The sequence below is a fragment of the Ochotona curzoniae genome, unplaced genomic scaffold (genome assembly GCF_017591425.1).
Source record: "Ochotona curzoniae isolate NIBS_2020 unplaced genomic scaffold, NIBS_Ocur_1.0 contig_4612, whole genome shotgun sequence".
Taxonomy (NCBI): Eukaryota; Metazoa; Chordata; class Mammalia; order Lagomorpha; family Ochotonidae; genus Ochotona; species Ochotona curzoniae.
This window is the reverse complement of record NW_024466343.1, coordinates 14,147,380-14,172,808: the sequence shown is the minus strand read 5'-3', so window position 1 is coordinate 14,172,808 and position 25,429 is coordinate 14,147,380. Positions and strand designations below refer to the sequence as shown.

The following is a 25,429-nucleotide window of genomic DNA, read 5'->3' as shown; positions in this document are numbered from 1 at the left end:
CCTGAATAGAATTGAGAGTCTACTTGCTAGCTATATCACCTACACCAAGGATACTTTAGTTTCCAAATCTGCAAAATGGTAATAATAACAGTATCTATTATATTAGATAATCCATGTCAAATTCTTAGCAGAATAAGCCCTCAAATAGAAGTGATAAAAATATTATTAATAAAATGGAGACATTCATTAACTTACCTAAACATAGAGCTGGTTCGTGGTGGATTGCAGTTGTTGTAGTTGGTGTTTGATGTATAAGCCAACAAAGGCACCTGAGAGTTTGGAAGGTGGAGGGAAATAGTGTAGGACCCTTGTCTGTTTATTGAACACTAACTGACTCCATAGAGGTGAGTGGATAAGGTCCCTGGATGCTGGAGTGGAATGGTCTAGTGCTGGGAGATGGACAAGGAACGCATAAACCTAAGCTGCTCTGCAAATGAGAGCTGTGGGGCTACTGCAAGTAAGTCAGAGTGTCTTGGTGCAAGGATGTTGAGGCTAGCACTTAAGAAATAATTTGTTTAAAATCACAGAGTCACATTTGAGCTCAGGGGATGATAGTCATTTGCTACATGCTTGCTCAAGATTTGGTCAATTCCAGTTAAAAACACAGGATGATGTGTATTAATCTGTTCCAGGGACTGCTGATGAGGTTTGTAGCATATGGTGGATGAAAAAAAATACTCATTCATAAAACCTCCAGTTACACACTTTTGGAGCTCTGAGGTGATGGCACTAGGACATGCTTTCTAGAATCAGTAAAAAAAAAAAAATCTACAATGCATTGTACTGGTGAGATTAAATAAACATATGTAAATCTTTGAGGCCTTTCTTTTGAGCGTTTTTATTTTTCAGGGATGTACTTGAGTAAAGCTAAAATGCATTAGGTATGATGTGTGCTTTTCAGATAGCTTGTTTACTTATTATATGTGAGAAACAGAATTGTGAGACAGAAAAAGTAGAAGGAATTTTGAAGAACCACAGTTCCATTATTTATAATTAATTATTTACTTGTTGAGATTTTTTTTTGCTTTTCTTATTCCTTAAAAGAGTCTCACACATACATTTGTACATTAATATAGATAATAATCCATTTTAACCAGCCTACTGATTGGTTTTTCTTGTCTCCCCACAACTTCATGGTAAACATGCTTTTTATTTGCTACATAATACTTCCTTCTATAGAAATTTTTGTACTAATTCCCTATGAATATTTTTTGTCCTTATTGTCTGTCCCCAAAGTAGAGTCTGGGTCCAGGGCTGAGCAAGGGAGCTGTTTAATGGCTGAATCATAGTTTTCCTTGAGTGTCTGAACTTTGTAATACAACAACAACATAGCTCAGTCTTAGGATACTATTTGCTAAGGAATGTGTAAGGATGTATCATTTTGGTTTTGACAGGGAAAAGTTGAATTTTAAAATTTTTGAAGTACAACTCATTGAGGTTTTAGTGCATCATGTAATTAAAGATTCTACCAATTGTAAAAACAAAATATGTAAAATCCTTTCCAACAAAAATGGAGAAAAATTTATGACTTTTTTTTTTGGTAATATCTTTATTCCAGTTGCTTCTTGGCCTTTAGGCTAAGATCAGATGTAGTAACTTAAACTAATATCTTTATTTTTTGAAAAGATTGATTTGCATATTTATTCATTTGAAATACAGAATTATGGATAGAAGGTAAGACAGAGAGATTTTGCATTCACTGATTCGCTTCTCAAGTGACCAAGACAGAACCAGATCAAAACCAGGACCCAGGAGATTTACCTGGGTCTCCTCTGTTGACAGCAGGGATCTAACCACTTGGGCCATCTTCCACTGCTTTTTCCAGGCCATTATTTGGGATCTGGATCAAAAGTGGAATAGCCAGACCACAAACTGGCACCCATAAGGGATGCCAGCAATTGTAGGTGGCAGCTTTACCTGTTATGCCTCAATGCCAGCCCTGACATATTAACCTTGATATTTATAATAAGCTAGTCAAGGGTAATTTAACTTTTAAATAGGAAATATGTTTATTTTATATAACATATTAAAATATACTGTTTTTAGTGAAGGAACACATAATAATGAAATCATAAAACTTTTTGTGCTTTGTCTTAGTCTGTCCCTGCCACTATAACAAAAATAGCTGAGACTAGGTTAATTTATGAACAGAAGGAATTTTTTGGTCACAATTTGATTGGCTGGGAAATCCAAGCTCAAGGTGTTGGCAGATTTGGTGTCTGGTGAGAACTCCATCTGTGCTTCCAGTATGGCCCCTGTATTGCCTTTTTGCCTCCTGGAGCAGAAGGAGGTAAATGCTATCTGTGAAGGCAGAGCTCACATGACCTAATGTCTCTGAAGGGAGTTCACTTATTAGTACTATCACTAATGGGAATTAGACTTCAATATGCATTTAGAAGGGGCAGACATATTCAGAGCGTCAATCATGATTCTTTGTCTAGGATTTCTGCATTCTTTTAACATGATTGAAAACTGAGTTTTCTCCTTGGATATTTAAATCAAACTTCCAAATTTAGTTTCTTCAATTTAACTGTTATTTGCTGCTTCTGGGATTAGAAATATAATATTCCTCAAGCATACTTTGAAAAGATATATTAGAAACCATTTATTATTTCTGAAGAAATAATTGGCCAAGTTTGCAAAGACTAATGTACAAGATTATAGCTGTGCTTATAAATGTAAATTTACTGGAAGCAACATTAATTCTGACATTTATGGATTAATTAGGCAAAGTCATATGTTTGTAAAGTGGATATTATAAAACTATTAAGCGTATTATCTATAGCTTTCTTGGGGAAATTATAGTTATCTGGTCCATTATATGGTCCATTATATGAAGCCATTTGGTATTTGCAGATAAATATTGCTGAATGGTTTCCAGAGAGAGTTATTTTTGTTTTGTCATTATTAAAATTGAGTCCTGGTATATGTGTTTGGCGCAACAACTGACATGCCACTTGGGATGCCCATATCCCATATTAGAACACTTGGGTTCTGCTTCGGATAGGTGGTGGCTTAGATACTGTGTCCCTGCTATCCAAGTGGAAGACCTAGATGGAATTCTGAGCTCCTCTGTTTGGCCTGACCCAGCTCTATTTAAAAGTTAAATTACCTTTGACTAACTTATTATAAATATCAAACTAATGAATGGAATATCTGTCTGTGTGCCTCTCAACTAGAATGAAAATTTAAAAAGATATTGAGGCTCTCTCCTGTGTTTAAAAGGCACAGATACCATTTGTCTCTTGCCACAACTCCAAGTTTATTTATTTTAAACTTATACAAGTAATATTTTTCCATTAGGTATGTCAGAGAAACAAGTATATGATCCATTTAAAAGTAGCATTAAACCATTAAAATACAAATTAAAAAGAAATAACTCTCAGATACATTTATGTTTTGTGCTACTTAAAAGTGTGATCTGAGCTACTTACCCTGGCTGTGGATGTGATATTGGGTTTCAGCATTTGCTAGAACTTTAAAAGCTGTTAATGAGTGCTAATATTTCACTGTGAGAGCTACTTAATTCCCATCAGTGGACTTCTCAGCTCCAGAACATACTAGGTTTCTTGTTTCCCAGCAACTAAGCTATAATTTTGTTACTTGAGGGGGAACCCATAATTATTCTACCTAAAAGTTAGAATCCTGGAGTTAAACCTTGGAATCTTGTGATAGGAACCTTCCTGGCCATGGCTAGACCACTATTTTGTCAAACACTTGGTTTTTGCTTTGAAGTGTAGGCAGGTGGACTTCCACAGAACTCTCGCCCAACCCTTCCTTGGCCAGAGTTCCTCAGTTTTGTGATCGGAGAGATTTTGGCTTATCTCTCAGATAAGTATCTTCCCTGTCTGCCTGTTACTCCAGTTTGGGGTTTCATTTCAGACATGTGACCCAAAGATTTGCCCTTACTTGGCAAGCCTGCTCTCATAACCACATAACCACATTAGGGTGGATGTCTGCTAAGATCCAGCTCTCAGTCTCGCACTCTCCATGATCCTCTACCAGCTGCTATGTTGGAAAGTTCCAGGGAAAGAAACTGACTTGAAGTCATTGAGTCGGAAAATTCCTTAAAGATTCTCAGTGGAACAGTTTGGATTAGGAGATGATAAGCAGGCCGTGAATAAAAAGGTAAGGAAGATGTTTTGAGAGCAAAGTTTCCATCCCTACATCACATGCTTAATAAGGGAATGCTATAATTGCATCTTGAAAGCAAAGGATGGTAAAAGCAGGATCAGGAGTGGAATAAGAAGTGGTGGGAAATTGAGCTCTTGGAAACTATTTGGTCATGTGAAGACTAATTCAGTCTCCATTATCTTCAGCAGAATCACCAACCTGTCCTTGATTAATGACTACAATCCATAAATATAAAATTACAAAAAATGCACAAAATGCTTTGTTCTTACAGTTGTTACCAATATAAAGTGGATATCTTTAGTCTCAATGCATTCAGTTTGTTGATGCTCCCATGGTAACTCATTCCCTTAGTCAGTACTTACCTGTTAAGAAGCAAGCAGGCAGTTAGATTCTGTCAGAACAACGGAAAGATTCTCAGTCTTCCTTATTGAGCTTGCAGTCTGGCTTGCAGAACAAATGAAATGTAAGCTGAACCTGAGGCAGGAAGTCCGAGGTGAGCATCCCTGAAAAAGAAACTTTTACTCTAAGGTCTGAAGGACAATGAGCAGTTAGCTTGAAGAAGGGGTTAACAGTTGGTGGTTTAGTGAGTGATTCAAAGAGTGATATTTGTTTCTTTAACTTTCTTTCTAGGATGTTCGATTCTTCACCACAATGAATGAATGTCATTACGATAAGCGGATGGACTTTTTTTATAACAGGAGCAACAGTGACACTGCAGATGACTGGACAGGAACCAAGCTTTTGATTGTTTTATGTGTTGGGTCGTTTTTCTGCCTGTTTATTTTTTTTTCTAATTCTCTGGTCATCGCAGCCGTGATCAAAAACCGAAAGTTCCATTTCCCTTTCTACTACCTGTTGGCTAACTTAGCTGCTGCAGATTTCTTTGCTGGAATTGCCTATGTCTTCCTGATGTTTAATACAGGCCCAGTTTCAAAAACATTGACTGTCAACCGCTGGTTTCTCCGCCAGGGCCTCCTGGATTCTAGCTTGACTGCCTCCCTGACCAATTTGCTGATGATTGCTGTTGAAAGACACATGTCAATCATGAGGATGCGGATTCACAGCAACCTGACCAATAAGAGGGTGACACTGCTCATTTTGCTTGTCTGGGCTATCGCCATCTTCATGGGAGCAGTCCCCACGTTGGGCTGGAATTGCCTCTGTGACATCTCTACATGCTCTTCCCTGGCTCCTATTTATAGCAGGAGTTACCTCATTTTCTGGGCTGTGTCTAACCTAATGGCATTCTTCATCATGGTCGTGGTGTACCTACGGATCTACATGTATGTCAAGAGGAAAACCAACGTCTTATCACCACATACAAGCGGTTCCATCAGTCGCCGGAGAACACCCATGAAGCTAATGAAGACAGTGATGACTGTCTTAGGTAAGAGGAACCAAATGAGTAGTTAGTAAGTAGTTAATAAGTCTTTATTGAGCTTCTGCTGTGTAAAAACCCTTACTAGGTAGTAAAAATGCAGCAAAATAAACAAGAATAGACCTCAATAGCTATTGGCCTGGGGCTTATACTCCAATGGGGGAAGACAAAATAAATAAAATTGATAAAATGAATCATATGAAGAAGAATAAATTAGGAGATGGAAATATTCATTAAGCCAGTAATGTTTGCATTTGTTAAAGAAAAGTACAGGTACAGGTAAGGCTCACCAGCTTTTCAGCAGATTTGTAAAGGTGGAAGAGCCTCTGAGGGAAAGTGTTCCAGATAACAAGATATGTGAGTACAAGGGCCTTGAACAGAAGGAAGGACAGTGTGGCTGGTGTGGAAGGAGCCTGGAGAAAGCACAAGAAGGTCAGGCCAAAGGCCTTGGGAGTAGCTAGGGGGTGGCTGTGGAGCCACAGGGCTGACATGTAGCTTCGACTTTTCTGACTGAAATGTGAACCTCCTGAAAGTGTTTGAACAGAAGAACTGCATGGTCTGTTTTATATTGTGATGGTATCTCAGTGGCTTCTGTTTGAAGAAAATGTCATAGTAAGGCAAGGGAAGTAGCAGAGAATTGCTCATGAGGCTATTTCAGTATCCAGGAGACGTAAGTGCCCAGAGGGCAGTTGCAGGTGATGGTCAGACGCTGGGTGTGTTTTCAAGGTAGGACTTAATCATCATAAGGTATAGGGACAGTGAGAGGTGGAAGCAAGATGGAGAAATATCACTAATTCCGATGGAAATGAGTGAAGTGGAGGAACTTTGAGGAAGTGATCTGGAATTGGTTTTGCACAAACTGCATTTAGATACCTAGTGCCAATCCTGTTGTGTAGGCAGCTGGAATCTGGCTGGGCTCAAGATTGGGTCTGATAATGCACATTTGAGAGTCACTGGAGGGAGAATTTTGCCTTAGACCAGAAGGTGCTTGAAGCCCCTTAGGTTATAATTGATGGCCTCAACATCTAAAACAAACAAAAGAGAAGCAGTCAGGGGAAGGATAAACAGGATACAGAGGTTAAATGTCCCTCAGCAAAAACCCATGGAACCAGAAATATTTTATTGGAGTTTATAGATTTTGGAATATTGGCATAGACTTTACTGGCCGAATATTCCTAATTCAAAAATCCAAACTCCAAAGCCATTTGAGAATCAACAGCAGTCCTCAAAAAGCTTTGGATGTTAGATCAGCGATGCTGAGCCTTAGTGGTATTAATACTCCTTAGAGAGGAAGCTAATAAAAAAGTCTTACTGGGTTGGCAAAATGGTGGTTTTTTGATGACTTTGGAAAGAATAAAGGTGAACATTTCTAGGAGCTTGGTTGGTGTAACATTAAGGCAGAGAGGTAAAGCTTCAAGACTGGGTTAGAATAGCTCTGAGAGTTTTGTGTTACACTGCTGGTCCTGTTTATTTGTAGAATTTCCTGCTACTTTGTTTTCTCCATGGCTGGCGGTCTGTCTGTGCCTCCTGCCTCAATCCCAGTCCTGCATTATACATATAACTTGTGATCTGTAGCAAACATGATGTGTTGTGCCTTCACAAGCCTTATGTTCCAAGGCACTGAGGTCATTTCTCATTTCTAACCTGCTGTGGTAGCTGCCATAGTAGGGGACTGTTGCTGAGAGAGGCTTATGACTACAATTCCATCAAGTCCCAAAGTGAAGGAACTGCACACTGAATTCTTGGGCAACAATACACATCAGTGGGTAGTGTGTAGTGATGTGAAACAGAAACCATCATAGTACCTCCAGGTCTTGAGGCTGCTGTAAGATTTGCAGATCACCACAACACAAACTTGAAAGTTTGTCTAGAAAACATTATGTAGCACTTGATCAGAGTATTTTCTAGCATGATCCGAAATGTTTAAAAAGTATTAACTTATTTAATCTTCATGACCACCTTGTGATACAGGTGTTACTATCATGTCTACTCACCAAAAGAAGAACTAGATGTGGAGTAGGAACAGCATGTCCAAAGCCACACTGACGTTAGTGCCACAGGAGCACTCAGGGCACAGTTGGCTTCCAGAGTTCACATCTGTTGCACCACACTTGAGCAGATTTTCATTTACATGGACATGTTACAGATCTCCTTTTCATCTTGTTTTCTGCTTATATCACCTTCGTTCTCCTTTTGTACTCTGAGAAGAGTCAGACGAGAACAAGAAAATGAGAGCTCCATTTCACCACTATTTATACAATTAAAAAAAAAACTATTTAGAAGGGAAAGAAAAACAAAGATAGAAGGAACACAAATGCACTCCCATCATTGGTTTTGCTCCACAAATATCCGCTGTGGCCTGTACTGGTCCAGGCCCAAGCTGGGAGCCAGGAACTCAATGCAGGTCTCCCACATGAGGGGCAGGGAACTAATATTTGAGCTATTCTGTGCTGCCTTCCTAGGTACATGTTAGCAGGAAATCCCAGTTGAGAGTAGAGCTGTGCTCGAACCCAGGCAATGTGATGTGGGATGTAGGTATTTCAAAGTGGTGTCTTTATTGCTGCACCACATGCCTACCTCCACCTGCCTGCTTAAAGGGAGCATTTTCCTTTTCAAGCATATCAAGTATACAGCATGAGTTAGCAAAGGCTGATGTGCTTGTTGGTACGTAGTCATGGTGATTAGCTTCATGTGTAACTTTACCTGGAACAGTTGTAGAACTGTTTTAAAACACAGAAGCTATGCGATTCTGGCAGGTGTGACACTGAGTAGGAGAGAAACAGGAATAAGCAATGAGATTATCTGGTGGATAAGAGAAGTCATAGGATTGAAGTGAAACAACATTGGGGAATTGGTTAACAGTGGGAAGACAGTTTGGTGTCAGGGACTTGGAGAAGTTCCTCCGTGGTGAGATGGGGCTCCTGTTAGAGACAGGAAGTTGGAAGACTAAGGAAATGAAACTGGAGTGGCGTGGAATTAGGTTTCTAAGACATCAAGCTCCTGATTTCTTTATATAACAGATTTGCATTTTAGCCCCAACTCCTTTATCTTCTCCATGACTATTTTTCCCCTCATGTTTTCTGGGTTGAAGTTCCTCATCTGAAGAATAAGTAATGCTTAACTTGTGCCCAAAGGGAGGAACAAAAAGAAGTATGTGTGTGTGACTGAGAGAAAAAAGATTGAAGGAGAGAGAAAAAAATTATGAAGCATTAGTCAACTCAGTTCTAAGAACTGATTCTGGATCATAGCACATGAAACAGTATTTGGTGCAATAATTAAGCCATCAGTCGTCATACCTGCCTTCCTGCTAATGTTCCCCCTGTGAAGGCAGGTTATGGGCCAGGGACTTAGATCCCTGTCACCAAGTGGGAGACCTGGATAGAGTTCCTGGATCCCAAGTTTGTTCCCACTCCCTACAGGCTTGTGGGAAGTAAGCCAAAAGGTAGGAGCTCACTCTGGTTCTCTCTCAAATAAATCAATATTTTAGAAATTTAAGAAGTCTCTTTCCTTGTGAGTACTTACCATAGTGTCTTGCCATGGAGAAAGCCCTTATCTATATTACATATCTAAAGTATGTAAGAATTTTGTATCTAAAATAAGCATCTTCCAAATGCTAGTATATTAGAATAAACAGTGTGGCCATGTGTTGTCACTGAAATTGCTGGTTCTGAGTATATAGTAGTAAATGGCTAAGCACTACTTTGTTTAATGACTATGTTATTTAAATACCTTGGTGATAGACTGCTAAGCCTTTCCAAGAATTCCTTGATACATATCTTGTAGGAAAAGTTTGAGATTAAGTTGTCATTTATTACAAATAATATTTTATGCATATTAGAAAGTTAATGAAGAGGGTATATTAAATGTCGGTTAAATAGCATCTAAGAGACAAGTGAATTCAGTGAACTCTTATTTCAGAGCAGGAAGAAGGGACGGTCAGGGCTGTGGCTATTGGGGGAAAGTGCTTAGAAGGCTTGGAATGTAATAGGGAAGTGGGCTTGTGTGCATAAGAGGAAGTGCATTCTAAGAAGGAGAAACAGCAGAATCAGAAATGTGGTGAAAGAACTATCTAATGGTATGCAGCACCATAAGAAAGGGCCAAGGAGCAAAGATGCTTAAATGGTGCAGTAGAAAACAGCTCAACTATGATCCATGAAAGTTTGGTTGGCTTTCCAGTTTGGAGGATAGATCTGTGGCCTTTGCATTTCCCCATGCATCAGGATTGCAGTTGAACACAAAACTACACAAAGCTGGATGGAGAACAGGCCTTTTCCCCTTGAGGAGGTGGTGGTGTGACTGTAGTGTGAGATTTAAATTGGTGTGGGATTGGGAGGGCATTTAGGCAGCTTGTTCATCCTTGCAGCCTCAAGGCGGAATGCTTGTTCCCTTGTCAGTTGTCATGTGGGATGGAGCCGCTGATGTAAAAGAAGGTGCTTAGTCAATGTTCTCACTGAAGACATTGGAGACATGTGATATGAACCTACTTTCCAATGGGCACCAAGATTCTGACTTTTGAAATCCTGCTTGTCAACAAGTGATTAGCTAAAGCCACTTGACACACAAGAAACCGAGAGGAAACCTGTCATTTGTTGTCAACACACCTGTGAACAGAGTGCGCAGTGGTGCTTCGTTGTTTCCTGGAAAATGAGCTGGGCTTTCTGCTCTTTTGCAATGACTTAAAATACAAAAGAACAGAAGAGGTGGAAGGATTTGCAACCTAACTTTTGAAGTATTCCATAAACCTTTGTATCTTTCAGGGTATTTTTTCAAACTATGGGCTGTATTTCACTATTGTTGCCTACCACCCCCACCACCACTTATCTATGAGAGTTGCATTTCAATATCTAGAATGTGCCAGAAACCATGCATCATATCAAACCTATGTACTATGCTTTTACTATAGATGCATACCTATGGTAAAATTTAATTTATGATTTAGTCACAGTGAAAGATTAATTATAATAACTTACTGCAAATCTTAGCAACTTCAGTATGATTTTTTTTTAATTAAGTCAAACATCTCTACCTTTTTACTGAAAAGAAACCTCTACAGATTCTCTTTGGAGTGTCTGACTTGCCAGCATCACTCTGTGGGAGTCATGATGAAGTAAAATAAAGATTACTTGAATGCAAGTCCTATTACCCCACAGCAGTCCATCTGTTAACCCAGATGAATACTCAGCAGGTAGTATATACAGTGTTGGCCAGAACAGGATAGCACAAGCTTTCATCATGCTATGCAAAACACCATATAATTTAAAACATATAAATTGTTTATTTCTGGAATTTACCATTTAGTATTTTTGAACTGCAGTTGATTATAGGTAACTGAAATTATGGAAAATGGAACTGTGGAGAAGGCAGAAATGTTATAGTGAGATTGGAACCAACACATTAAAAAAATCACAAAAAAAGTGTTAGAGCATGTTGCATTGACTATATGTGAGTATTGTTTCATACTTACTTTTTTGTATGTACGTATGTATATTGTACTGAACACAGCTTTTTGTACATATGTGTGTATACTGTATTTAAATGATACAAAATGCATTTCTTAATTTGGGTTACCATCAAGAACATTGGAAAGCCATGGTTTTAGGGTCAAAGTTCTTTTTCTGACTAGTAAAGACTAAACTCTTAAAATATGAAAATTATTGTTGTTAAGGGACCTTGAAAAAGGTTATGGTAATTTGAATGAGGAGCTAAAGATTTTTCTTCTCACTTCTTCCTCCTTCCTGTCCACTTTGTTTCTCACTTTCCCTCTTCTCTCAGGAGAGAGTAAAGAGACAAATTGGTAGCAGGTAAAAAAAAAATACCTGGGCTTTCTTGCTAAGAGGAAGTAGATAAAAAGTAAGTACTGTAAAGAGCCTTCCTAGAGTATTACTCAAAATTATACATTATATTTCTGAATGCCATGTCTTTTTCCATATTCAAAGAGATTGTTTTCACTTAGTCTTGTGGAAATCCTGCAAAGTAAGTAGGGGTGATTTTATTATTCTCTTTTGTTTTCACTCCTCTAAATACACCCTGCTCAAATTATAATAAATTACTTCATGTTTCCTTTTGGCTCTCTAAGCCTCTGCATGTGTTAGGACACTTTTTCCCTCGTTGTTCCTTAGAAACTTCCATTTATCTTAGATGACGCAGCTCAGGGATTGACTTCAATACACTCTTTCTTTCCCTACGTGGGTAATCTGATGACTAGCTCCTTTGGGCTGCCTTGCAATCTTGTCTATACCCAATCCACTTGCTTCATTGTTTATATGCCTCTGTTTATTGTTTGTCTTTCTTTGTGTATCTCACATGTAGTTGCCTGTGTGACACATTCTTCTAGATACTATCATAGAATGAGTAGATATTGACACTGAGTTTTAGGGAAATACTGGAACTAAAGGAGGACTCAGATTTCCTTACTTCCAGCTTGGCTTTTGGCATCTTCAAACTGGCTGGAACATAGACTAGGTGGCCATATATGCGAAAATGAGGTCTCAGAAGAAGAAGTTATAATTGTGTCTTGGGAAGGAAAAAACAAATAAGTATTTCTTGAGTATTTCCTATAACAAGTTCAGAATGTTCTTCTATTGACCCCTGAGAGCAGCTGCCTGGATGTGATTTAAAGTCAAGATATCTGGTTCAAATACCTAAAAAAGATAATGATACTATAAATAATAACCTAACAACAAGAATGAGGTATTTTGGCTATAGAGTTGGGCTGGTAAAAATGTTGATAGTGAATATTTATGTGTACTGCCAGTGGTTTTGAGTGCATGGCATTTTGCTGGGTTTGTTGGTCTGTTTCATTGCAACCATAGGAGAGAGGCTGTGTTATTATTGCCAGGTGAGGAAACAGAGACTCAAGGAGATTTTAATTCTTGTCTGACTTCAGTACAAAGCTGAGATTGGAGTAGCTCCAAGACTCCATTCTTTGTACCCAGTTTATATCTTACTGTAAGAGCTACAATGATATGAACCCAAGTCATAGGATTATAACTTGCATCGTTGATATGTAGCTAAATTTTTTCTAGAAAGTCACATTGTTGTTCAGCACATACATGACTCTTGATTTGTTGTAAAAGTTTTGTAATGTACTAAGGAAGCTTAGGAATCTCCTACTGATTGTCAACTCTATATTCTTCAACTTTGTGCTTATTAGAGCCTATAGTCAGCAGAGAGCCTCGAGTCGGGGAAGGAGTGAGGTTTGCATAGTGGCTTTTTTGCTCCCAGGTTGTGGAGCCTTGAGAAATTTGTCCAAACTCTCTATGACTTATTTTCTCTATACTAAAAAGATAATACTGCTGCTTTGACATGGTGAAGTTTAGAGGATTAATGAGATAACACACATAAAGCAACCAGTATTGTATGTGGTAGGTGGTAAGTACTGGGTGAATATTAGATGCTCTGCTTAAGCCTTAGTTTGAAGAACCTTGCCTTGTGTGCCCTGTATTTAAGCAAACTGTCCCTGAGTACCCGGGAGATGGGGACTAGAGAGCTACAATGGTGTCATTATGATGGTCAGCTCCGCTATATGGACGAATAGCCAGGAGGAAGCTAATTGGGTATTTCTTGCAGAGACTGCTCAACAGCTGGCAAGTAGCCTGGTTCTGTTACTAAACAGTAAAGCTGATACACAATTATCACAAAGAACTACAAAGCTCAGTGATTGCATTAGTTCCTAAATACTACCCTCGCCCTATAATTTCTGCCTTGGCTAGGTGATCTGATGATCACACATGTGGCAGTACACACACACACACACACACACACACACACACACACACACACGAGGAGGCAAGAAAAGTTAACGAGTCCATAGAAATTCCAAGACATTTATTTCCAGCATCCATGGGCTTGTAGCTCCTTCTATGATCCAGAAACCTACTTTCGCTGTTTGTTACTTTGTACGCATTATTAGTCAAATATCTGAAAATTTAAAATATGTTTAATTTCTTAAGCTTTACCTTAAGAAATGCTGAATGAAATGCACAGATTGTTGGCCGGAAGGGACTACCTTGCAGATAGGCAGAAGAGTCGTAGCAAAGAATGACTAATTCTGCTCAGAGTCACTGGTACTTAGTGCTTAGAATCCAGGGCTGTCTGCACACTTGTCTTGAGTAGCTAATCAGTCAAGGGCACCCTGGTTGCAGACAGTTTCCCTGGGTGCTTCATGACATTACAAAGGCAGTTGAGAGGAGGGAGGCATTTGTTTCACGGGGAGTACTAAATGAGTGAGTGCACTCAGTCTCTGCCCCAACAATTCTGTTGGATTTATCTCTGCCATTCTAAAGAGGAATGAGGCTTACGATGACCTTGATCTGATGTTAGGAGGAAGGCAGCTTCAAATATTAATAATAAACAGAATTCATTGTGTGTGATATTTCATTCCTGCTTTTCACATTATCTCCTTCCATCTCTTCAAGAAGCCTCTATCTTGTGTTTGCCATAAGTGGCTGTTTACGATCTCAAGTCTGGCTGGGGTTTTTGTTTCTGAAGGGAGGTTTAATTTTTTTACTTTTCCTTGTTTTAGGTGCCTTCCTTTGTGGTCAGTTTGAAAATCCCTGTTCCACATCATTGTCCTTGTTTCCAGCTTAATCACTTTTCTGATTTTTTCCTTCTTTCTTCCATATTCACTTTCAGTTTAGTTACAATAAATGCCCTTCACTTCTTTTATTCCTCTCTCACTCTTCTTTCTTCAAAACCTGTTTTTTGGCTTTTCTTTCACCTAAAACTTGAAATCCTCCTCAGCTGCAACACTTACTAAATATTTTCTAAGTGCAAGTTGCAGAAACAACTCTGTAGTTTGACCTTTCTGGGAAACAGGTCGGGGAGAACCACTGTTACTCAGATATTTTCCTCTTCTCTTCTCTTCTCTTCTCTTCTCTTCTCTTCTCTTCTCTTCTCTTCTCTTCTCTTCTCTTCTCTTCTCTTTTCTTTTCCTTTGTTCTTTCTCTTTCTCTCTTCCCCTCTCTCCTTTCCCTCCCTTCTTCTTCTTTTTGTGGGGGGTGGGTTATCATTTCTATTGACTCCTCATACACAATTGCTTGTCTTCTGGTTTGTTGAAGCAGTAAAACAGCACTTGCCTCAGTAAGGCCTGTCAGAGTGGCTGGCCATGAACAATCCTGCAGCACCACATTCATCAGAAGGGCACTTGTGATGCTGGTAGCTGATTTTACCATCCTTGTCCACTTTGCAGTGCTTCAGGACAGCCAGCTTAACTTTAAAAAAAATTTTTTTAAGACTTATCTTTTTTACTTTTTGTTGGAAAAGCAGAAACACAGAGAGAATGAGATAGAGTATAAGATCTTCCATCCATTGGTTCACTCCCCAGTAAGCCACAACAGCTGGAGCTAATCTGAGCCCAGGAGCGAGTAACTTCTTCCAGGTCTTCTATGCGGGTGCAGGGTCCCAAGACTTTGTGCCTTCCTCTACTGCTTTCCCAGGCTACAATCAGGGAACCTGGTGGGAAGTGGAGCAGCCAGGATACAAACAGGCACCCATGTGGGATTTCAGTAGATACAAGGCAAGGATTTAGCCACTAGGCTACCACACTGGGTAAAAAGAAGCTTAGCCTTCTTTCTCTTATGCTTTTCTTTTTTTTATTTTATTAATTATGTTGCATTATGTGACACTGTTTCATAGGCTCTGGGATTCCCCCAACCTCTCCCTGTGTCCTTCTCCCATTGTGGATTCCTCCAACTTGTTGCAGTATTACAGTTCAAATTCAGTCAAGATTCTTTCTTTGCAAACATATATCAAGCATGGAGTCCAGCATCTTATTGTCCAGATAAATTCAACAGTTTCTTGGGGAGTCCATTTCTGGTCTGAAGGTAGAGCTGGCAGAATATCATCTCGATCAATTGAAAGCCCCAACACAGCATCAACAACAGTTTACAACATTATGGGATTAATTCACATGGTATTGAGTAACCAATATGTTAAAAAAAAATGCAGGTTCTTAACCACATCCTGTGACTACTTCATTGACATTTCAATTTTAGTTTATACATAGAACCGGCTGCTATACACCTTAAAATGGCTATAGGGTACTATTCAGCTGTCTCGTGTCTATTTTCATTTTAGTATTTAGCAGTTTATAGTGTTGAAGCATAATTTTGCTGAACTTGGCAGATTTTACGGTAGTCTAAACTGGCTTATAGCTCTATCAAGGCATATGTCAACAGCTGAGGTGCAGAACAGTTTTAGGGAGGGGAGTGCAGAGAAATCTTCAATACCTTAGTGAGGAGTAACTAATCTTTGTGTCCAACCTAGTAAGGTATATGTGGATCCATGCTGACCATTTCCTGTCTGGTTCTAAGCTTTCCTTGTTGTTCTCTATCTATTCCTTTTCTTGATACCACCATGAAGTCTCAACCCATGCTATAAAATGGACTCCTTTTGAATGTGGTAATCAGATAAAGTTTGTCCATCTTCCAGTTGCTTGCCGGTAAAGATCAGTATTCGTTGATCAGGAGGAATTCCTTCCTTATTCTGGATTTTGACATTCTGGATATTTGTCTGTGGTATCCAAAGGCTCAGTCTCCAGGGTGATGGTCTTGCCTGTAAGAGTCATGTTGGAAATCAGTTGGCCCACCTAAGAAGGAGGACAAAGAAGAGTCAGGCCAGAATGGAGACACAGGGAGAAGAGGAGAGTGCAGAGGTCTGAGACCAGAGAGCAGCCAAGGCACACACACTCCCTATTACTCAAATATATCCAGCCTTCCTGACAACATCCAGCTGCCCATAAGGGTTAGAGTTTCAGAGCTCAGGAATGCCCTCTTACAGTGTCTTGGCTTCTGCCAAAGTAGAAAATGGTTACTATGTTACTCCAGTGTCACAGCACCAGGCTAATTAAATACCATAGTAGCATCCTACCAAATTTCATGTTAGCATTATTTGTATTTTGAAAATTTTAAGTGAGGATTGCTGCACCCAGTGTATGTTAAGGCAGAGCAGGCTGGGTGGGGATCACGAGTAATATGTGTTTGCTGGAGTTACAGCCTATTCTGGAGCTAGAAATCAACATGGAATATCGGGTAAAGGGCAGAAAACCCATAAAGTGCTGGTTAGGGCAGCACATGTGAGAAGCCCTTTGCTGCAACTCTAACACTGTCCCTCCAGCCCAGCCACCCTTTCCCTTTTCACCAAGTTATTACTGTGAACTCTGTGGAGTACATGAAGGAAAGATCCCTTACTCTGAAGAATCAATATCTGTTGAGAAAATTAGCCACATTCATGTGTTTGCTAGAGCTGTGGCCAGAGCTCTGAACGTCTAGTTTTGCCACTTCTAGTACAGCCCAACTTCTTGCCTTAATGAAATATATCTGTCATTAGGCACCTAATAAGAATGTTTGTTTTCATGAACCCCAGAGCTTCTACTTCTCAGTGCTTAGCCTACTTTATTCTTTGTGTTTTCTCAACAAAAGGAATTTCTAAATTATTTATATTTCCTTGCATTATAACCACCACCTACTAGGTCTTAAGCAGTCTACCAACCATCAGCCATACCTCTACCCTGAAGGCACGTTGAATCTGTTCTCGCTCTGGGATTTCATGGTTGTTAGGAAATGACCACAGGTGATATGTCAGTACTATGGCATGTGAAAGATGGATTACATGGAGTCAGACCTGCTTTTATTATGTCTGGATTTATAAGGCACACTATTTATGGACTTATCTGAGACCCTGTTGTGCTAGTTGTCAGATTTAACCATCTGACTTGGACCACACTGCTTGATCCAAGGATGGGAGACTCTGGGCTCTCTCAGTGTGTGCTGTTTATTTCTGTGTAACTAATGCAGCAGAGTTCCTGGGATTTCTGCTTTGATGACCCACTGTGGCTACAGACAAACTGGCAAACTGACGAGTGAAGCTGAGTACTTCCTGCTGGAATCTGGGGCTCTTCTCAGGATGCCAGGGTGGCACAGCAATCTGTGTTGTGTTCTGCAGGCTCTCACTGAATCTGTGTGCATCTCAGCAGCTGAAACTGTGTCTCTTCACTGTTGTGTAGCGGATTCTCAGAAGGGTGTATAGGAGGCCCTGCAGGAACGTAATGCTAATGTGTGGAGTGACTGGACTGTTCCACATTTGTGCTAACTCCTCTACTTTAAGTCTACTGGCAGTTCAAGAAGGGTAGTGTTTGTTTCCATTGATTGTTCTGTGCTGGTCTCAGCATAATAAGTGTTCGTGTACATCCTCCTCTGCTTTGGAAAGATCAATTTTTAAAATGTTATTTCTTCCGTTCTTCATGCGGGTTCTTCGGAAAGTTTATGGAAAATGGAATAAAAAGATACACTTATTTTTGTATTAAAACTTTCTGGAATGCACACATAATTTTTTCATAATATGTTATTTCCATGTATGATCCAAAGACCCCTTGTGTATCATAACAAGCCTTAAATTTTTGCCATTGTCTTGTTCCTTTAGGTATTAGGAATAAACTATTTTGTTAGATTGAAATTAGCTTGTCTGAATTAGTGTCATATCCCATTTGCTCTGACACAAATAATGCCTTTGTGAGTAATAAAAATAATTTAATGGTGTAGTCTGAAGGAGAAAATAATATTACTCAGCCTCTTAACACCAGGGAACTTTTCACTGACCTTAGAGGGACAAGCAAACTGTACTTCCAGTATTATTGCACTCTTGAGAAGCCAGAGGCTAAAGTCCTGCCTCAAAGTGTTTTAGAGAATGTTTCATACAGAGAAGCCAGAAAGAAGAGCAGACAACTGAAAGTAGGTATAAATGAGAAGGGGGAAGGGACTTCAAGAATTGACTTGACCACAAAAGGTTCGCTGTTTTTTTGAGTAGCACGTCTCTAGGATGGCTATATAGGACACAGGAAGTGGTCACTGCAGCACTGTAAAATTAAAAACTCAGTGGGGTTCTACAGAATTGTTTTTAGGGCCAATAATAAGGACTGAAACCTTTGAGGAAATTCAATGAAGCAGCATCTGTTAGACCTTCATTGGGCAGTGTGATTGGTCATTCTCTAAGATGCCTTTGTATTACTGCAGCATCTTTAAAATGACTCTTGTTTAAACAGAGGCAGATTGGTCTGAAAAGTCTTTTGTCAACATTTTGTGACCAGTAAACCCACTATTTTATTGTTTGTATTATTCTACTGAACCCGTGGTGCTAGGAGTTTATCAGAAGTTGGCCAATGTTGGCTCAAATTTACTATTGGCCCAAAACGGAGGAACTTGGAGCCCACTCATCTTATTTAGAAAAGTGTTCTCTCATTTAAAGCAAAAACTGTTGTGGCTGTGTGGCACTGGTTCTCTGTTTTGTGTGCTTGTTTGTGTATGATGGACAACCTTCAGAAACTTCTGGTGGAAAAGGAGGCTTTTCAGTTTGGTGGTTTCACTGCTTTTTTTTTCTAAAGGTCTTATTTTCTCTTCAGTTGCAGGCATGTTCATTTAATGACAGTTGACATTTTCTCTTCTTTAAAAACAAAACTTGAATATTCTGAAGAAATTTTCCAAAATTGTTAAGCTATATAAAATCATATGATGTGAGCAAAGTTACAAGGATTAGTTGCTTTGCTTTTGGGGAACTATGAACCAACGATCTTGCTGTGATAAGCATATATTTTATTTTATGTTATGGTTCAAAGGGTGCCTACTACTACTGCTTCGAATCATGATTTTAGGCACTTTTTATCTTGGATGGATTTATAGTACAAAGTCATTTTTCATCTACCTTCCCTCTGGAAAGTTATGGAAGACAGAGCAAGATTTAAGTAAAGTATTTGATTCCAATCCTGCTTTCTGGGAACAACAATTTATTTCTCTATGCCCTAGTTACCTCCTCCATGAAAATCAAAGGTATTCTTAGGTGTAAACTGAATATGCTGATACAAGATGCTAAAACACGTTGACCTCTTGAGATCTAATAATGACTTAAAATGATTCTCAAAGGACATATGTTAAGTGAAATAACCCAACAGAAAAATGTTCTAGTTTCTATTGTATTGGAAATTAAAACTTCAATTTGAACACAAAATAATGATTACAGCAACATTGGTGGTGAAAGTAGGATTTGTACATCAGGCACCAAATCAGAGTTTGATAAAAAAAAAAAAAAGAAAGAAAATTAAAAAGTTAGGCATGGTTGAGTGATGATGGTTCACAGTAACTGTTAGGTGTTGTATTATGAGAGCAAGTAGGATTCTCCAAGGCACTGGTATTCATAAAATAGTATCAAACAAGGGAAATGTTGATTGCCCTGATTTGATCAGTAAACATTGCACACCTTTGAAAATGTAGCATTGTGGTCCAGAAATATGCATAATTATTACTAATAAAAAATTAAAGTCAAATATTTAGAATTTTAGGGCCAGGCATGGTGACTCAGTGCCTAAATCCTCACCTTGTAGGCACTGAGATCCCATATGGGTGTTGGTTCATGTCCTGGATGCTCCACTTCCCATCCAGCTCCCTGCCTGTCACCTGGGAAAGCAGTCAAAGATGGCCCAAAGCCTTGGGACCCTGCACTTGCATCCAAGACTCAGAAAAACTTTCTGGCTCTTGGCTTCAGATTGGTTTCTGTCCGGATGTTGTAGCCACTTGGGGAATGAAGTAGTGGACAGATCTTTTTTTTTTCTCTCTTTCTCCTTCTGTCTGCTAATCTACCTTTCCAAGAAAAATAAACAAATCTTTTTAAGAAGAAATTTAAAAAAATTCTTCCTGTGGCTTTGATTTTGGTCATCCAGAGTGGTAGACAGACAAGTGTTCCCAGCCCAGAAATGGCCATATTTGTTCATCTGAACCTTGAGGCTAGAACCCAGGAATTAAAGTTTTATAAATATTGAAGAGCTTTTTCTCCAGAATTGAAATGAAGTTTAACATTTTTATGTTTTGTTATTGTGAGAGTGACTTGTTTGTTGTTAAGATGTACACATCACAAAATTTATGATTTAGAAAGTGGAAGTCCCCCTTCAGATGTGTTTAGAGATTTCTGAACCATGGTTGATCATTCAGGACACCCTTGCAGGTGCTTTCCTTGCAGTTAATAAAAGAACACGTGTGTGTGTGCTCCTCACATATACAAAGAAATGATTTTATGCAGAACTGCATTCTTAGTAGTCATGATGGCTTCCTAGCTACCTTTTCATGCTTCACAATGTAGTAATTTTTATGTCATTATATAAAAATAGATGTAGTTCTCTTCAGTGACATATAATGTTACACTGTATTCCACACTGAGTGTTTGGTATTTTATCAGCTAATTCTGACTTTTTTTTTTTTTTTTTGCCAAATAACACTGCACTGAGCAATTTGGAAAATCCATATCTGAGCATTCTTGGAACTGTTTTTATGAACTATATTATTTGAGGATTACCAGGTCAGGAGACATCCTATTTAAAACATGGTAGATATTTCTAAATATTTTCCAGGTTTGTATCATTTTATACATCTACAAACAGTGAAACAATTCTTGTGCTTTCCGTCAACACCAGGTTTATATAATTCACATACCATTCAATGAAATGTGTCTGGTTCAGCACAACCCATCTGGAAGGAAGAACTATGCTTCCACCAGCTCCTGTCAGTATACCGAGGGCAGGAAATATAGAGGAGTCAGTTAAAACTGGTAGGAGTGAGCATCTGTGAAGCTAGAAATTGAGATATTTGGCTTCCATTCCTGTTTGTTCATTCAAATAACATTTATTAAGGGTTGTTACAACGGGTCTTGTTTAGGCCCCAGAGTAGTGTGATAAACAAGATGAAGCTCTGCCTTCAAGGGCTTGCATTCTGGAGTGGGTGAACCATAAACACGGAAATTAGGACATATAATGTCAAGTACAATTAAGACTTCTGATGATATATAAAGCAAGGAAAAGGACAAGGGTGCAAGAGACCCAGTGGAGAAGAGGAAGCTGCTTTAGGCCACATGGTCTCAGAAGATTTCTCTCTGCTGTTGTGACCCTTGAATAACCCTTGAATAGAGGCCCACTTGTGAAAAGTGAGCACCACTTCCTCGCACCAACCTGGAGAAAGCCCCGTGTGGGTAAAACCAGCAACAGCAACTGTGAAAACTTGAGAAAAGAGCCATTTGGGCAGGTCCAGAAGTAACCCCAAAGCTGCCCTGACTTTCGATTTCCTGAAGGAAGATAATTGAGCTAGTTCCTTTCTATGTAGAATACCATCCAGGCAAATGAAATTGTGGACTGCACATGTCTTTGCAAGAAGGATGCTATTTATCTAGAGTAGGAATTAACCACTAGAAGCCAGCATTTTAGCCTCTAGCCAGAAAGTCTCTGCCAGCATCTGGAAAAGAGAAGTAACATTTCACGTAACCTGTCTCCCAGCCACAACACTGCCATTTGTTGAAATTTAGACAGGTGTTTGACAGACGTCTGCACCTCCAGCATGGAAAAGTCTAGATAAGTGCCCTGACTGACTGTCCTTTCTGCTTCCTTTCTTGGTAGATTATTATACGTGCTTTGATAAGTTCTTTGGAAAAGAACTCATTATTGAAAATGTAGTTGGCCAGAGGACAGTCAGGGAGAGAACTGTCCACACATCAGGTCTGGAAAGTTTCCCCTGTGTCTAAGGACAGGTCATCACCCTTACTCGGGAACTTTCACAGCAGAAGAAAGAGACATAGCTGTGTGGAGGGGAAAAGTGAATGAGGTGAAAGAAAAAAGGCAGTTTGAAATGTGAGCTCAAAGACAGGAGTTAGACTGTCTTGTAGGCCACTGGCTCCACAGGCACCTGGGCTGTGACTCACCCCACTTGACTGACTTTTAGCAGCAGGAGGATCAGATAGCAGCTTGCTTTCTCTTCATCACTTGCTCTGCATCCTTTTAAGTCTCAACTTTTATGGATAAGATAAAATTGCCCAGCTAGAAATGCTTATGGAGACCGAAGCATCACTTATGGGGTGATTTTTGCTTCTTGCACATAACTTCCTTCATGTTTCAACATGTTAAGGAATCTATTTTTTTTCTCTGCTCTACTCCAAGAGTCTTATGCAAGAGGGCTCAAACAAGAAAAACCTCCTTGTGAACAAAACAACACCCCTGGAAGACTTTGAAATCCATGCCAAATGTGATATTGAGCTTGAAATTCAAACATTAGTCTGTTGTTATTATCTTCTGTTCCCAAAAGGAACTCCCAAATCTAGCCTCATTTACCTACATAACAAAAAATGTGCTTGCTCACAATTACTTCAACAGATTATTTTTTGAAAGGATCATTTTTGAGTGCTATGAATAAGCTGACCGGTGAAATGTATTCTTTTTATCAGGATAAAAGTGGATGCAAGTGTTTTACTTATTTATTTTAAAAAGATCTATTTATTTTTATTGGAAAGGCAGATCAGATTTATGGAGAGAAGAAAGACAGATCTTGAGATCCACCAGTTCACTGCCCAAAAGGCAACAGAGGAGTAAGGAGGCTGGCCTGAGTTCATGAAGGCCTATCGGGCTGTGGACTTCTAGCCTTTTACAGAAGACTTTCTCTTTCTTTCTCTCTCTCTCTTTCTCAATTTTTATTTATTTGAGAGGCAGACAGACGGTGAGATATCCCTGAAATGTCTGCAATGACCAGAACTGGGATAGGCCAAAGCCAACAGTCAGAAACTCAACCCAGGCATACCACATGGGTGGCAGTGGCCCAACTGATACAGATCCTGGGAGGAAGGCTAAACTTAGGATCCAGGACAGGATAGCAAATGGAGGTACTACAATAAGAGGTGAGATTGCCCTAGATCAGCTTAATCACTGGACTAAATACCTTCCATCAGAAGGCTTGTTTTAAACAGAAAGGGAGCAATGTCAGATTTTCGAATAATAATGATCATGGACCTCATTGTGCAGAATGTACAGAACAGATAATACTGGAGGCAGAAAGTCTGTTTGTAAAGTTACTAAATGAATCCATTCAGGAGATGATGGTAGTCTGATAACCACTGTAAAAGTGATAGGACAATTGGAAAGCATGAATAATTAGATTAGAAAAATGGTAAGAACACAGAACCAACAGCACTAATGATGTTTACCCAATGGGGGATGGGAAGATATAGAAGAAGAGGAAGAAAGCAAAGAAGACACCCAATTTCTATTTATTTATTTAAGAATTTTTACTGGAAAGGCAGATTTACAGAGAGAAGGAGAGACAGAGAGAAAGATCTTCCACTCCCCAAGTGGATGCAATGGGCAAAACTGAGCCGATTTGAAGCCAGGAGCTTCTTCTAGCTCTTCCTCATGGGTGCAGGGTCCCAAGGCTTTGGGCCATTTTCTACTGCTTTCCTAGGCTATAAGCTGGGTGCTGGATGGGTAGTGGAGTAGCCAGGACAAGAACCAGCACCCATATGGGATCCTGATGCATGCAGGGTGAAGATTTAGCCTCAGGGCCACTATGCTGGACCCAACACCCAAATTTCTGAGCTGGACAACTAGGAAGGCAGTGATACTGTTTATTGTAACTCTGCACATGTAATCCACGTATGAGGAGATTCTGAAATCACTGAAAAAGGTACCTGAAAGAGATGGTAGACTATATTCATACAGTGCAAGAGTGTACTTTCTGAGTGAATCTGCTTGGGTTCAGGAACCCAGTTTCTTAGTGTTCACATAGAGACACTGATGACCAGACCGTTGACACAGAGCTTTTGGCAACAGTGATCCTTCCCTTTGGTTCCTAGAAATCTCCTGCTTTTTTGCTAGCTGCTAGGGCTGTGTCAGTAAAGAGTGAGCACATCTTTTATTTCCTGGAGGTGGTTTGATTCTTCATGCTGCAGCATGTGCTAAACCTGTGCTTTGCTATGGATTTCCATTTTGTTATATCAGTTAGGGCACCTAAAACTCATTGGGTTGAATCCCTACAGGAGGATATTTTATAAGTAAATGTCAGTACTGAGTGTTGTGTATTCTCTCTCTCTCTTTAAATAAAAGATACTTATTTTTATTTGAAAGGAAAAGTTTCAGATAGGAGATACACACACACACACACACACACACACACACACACACAGATTGAGAGAGAATCTTTCATCTGCTTGTTCATTCCCCAAAGGTCCACAATGGCTGGTGTTGAGCTCATGCAAAGCCAAGAGCTTCTTCCCTATCTCCCGTGTAGATTTAGGGGCCCAATGACTTGAGCCTTTCTCTGTTATTCTTCCAGGTCATAAACATGGAATTGAATTGGAAGTGGAATAGCCAGGACACAAACTGACATCCATATGGGGTGCTGGCACCACAGGTTGACACTTGGCTACACCCCTGAATGATGTGCATTGTAAGGCAGCATTTCTGAGTTACATTATTTTTTTCCAGATCCAAGTAACATTCTTTTCATTCTTGTTTTTGAGCAAATAAGAATGTTGATTTCTACGTAGAAGTGGAAATCATATCCCCTTTGATGTTGCCATAATGCAAGTCATATAACAGAAAAATTAAGTTTAATCACAGTCTGAACAGACTGTTGCAGCCTTGCTGTTTCTCATTCTCTTGTTTCTTACTCTTTTTACCATACTAGTATTTTGACCCTCCTTTTCAGTAGCAACCATCTGATGGAAATGTCATTTGTGTATGTGTGTAACATTGGATGTAATAAAGACCTTGCTGATAGACCATATTTTTTGCTTGATAATAATAATTTTAAAACTCCTGCCTAACTATTATTTGGAATAATCTCCTGTTGATCTATCAGTATTGTCATTGTCATGTTTTCTCCTGGAATGTGAAAGGACTCCTGGTTCTTCTTGCTAGCCCCCAAATTTGCTAAGAACCTGTAATGAAGCATGGCTGCTGACTGTGTGGACTTGGCCGAGGGAATCCTGCTTTTCTCTAAATAATGAAAGTATTATGCTCATATGAAGTGGGACTGTTGTCTTTATAAGCTTCTTTTGTTTCTTAGGAACATAGGACTTTTAATTCTCAGGAAAGATGAGTTTTCATTATCGCTTACAGATATC

The 25,429-nt window shown here is 39.4% G+C and overlaps 1 protein-coding gene across 2 annotated transcripts in view; it reads left to right on the top strand.

The window, feature by feature from the left end:
* The window catches only part of LPAR3 (lysophosphatidic acid receptor 3), a 77,674-nt gene that overhangs the window by 26,129 nt on the left and 26,116 nt on the right, over positions 1 to 25,429 (top strand). The window contains exon 2 of one of the 2 annotated variants that reach the window (XM_040987235.1): positions 4,765 to 5,521. In XM_040987235.1, the coding sequence (XP_040843169.1) occupies positions 4,786 to 5,521 (736 nt within the window). In that variant the 5' untranslated portion in view covers positions 4,765 to 4,785. Of the gene's footprint in view, positions 1 to 4,744; positions 5,522 to 25,429 lie in introns of those variants that run through there. The other variant, XM_040987236.1, reaches the window with a different exon arrangement.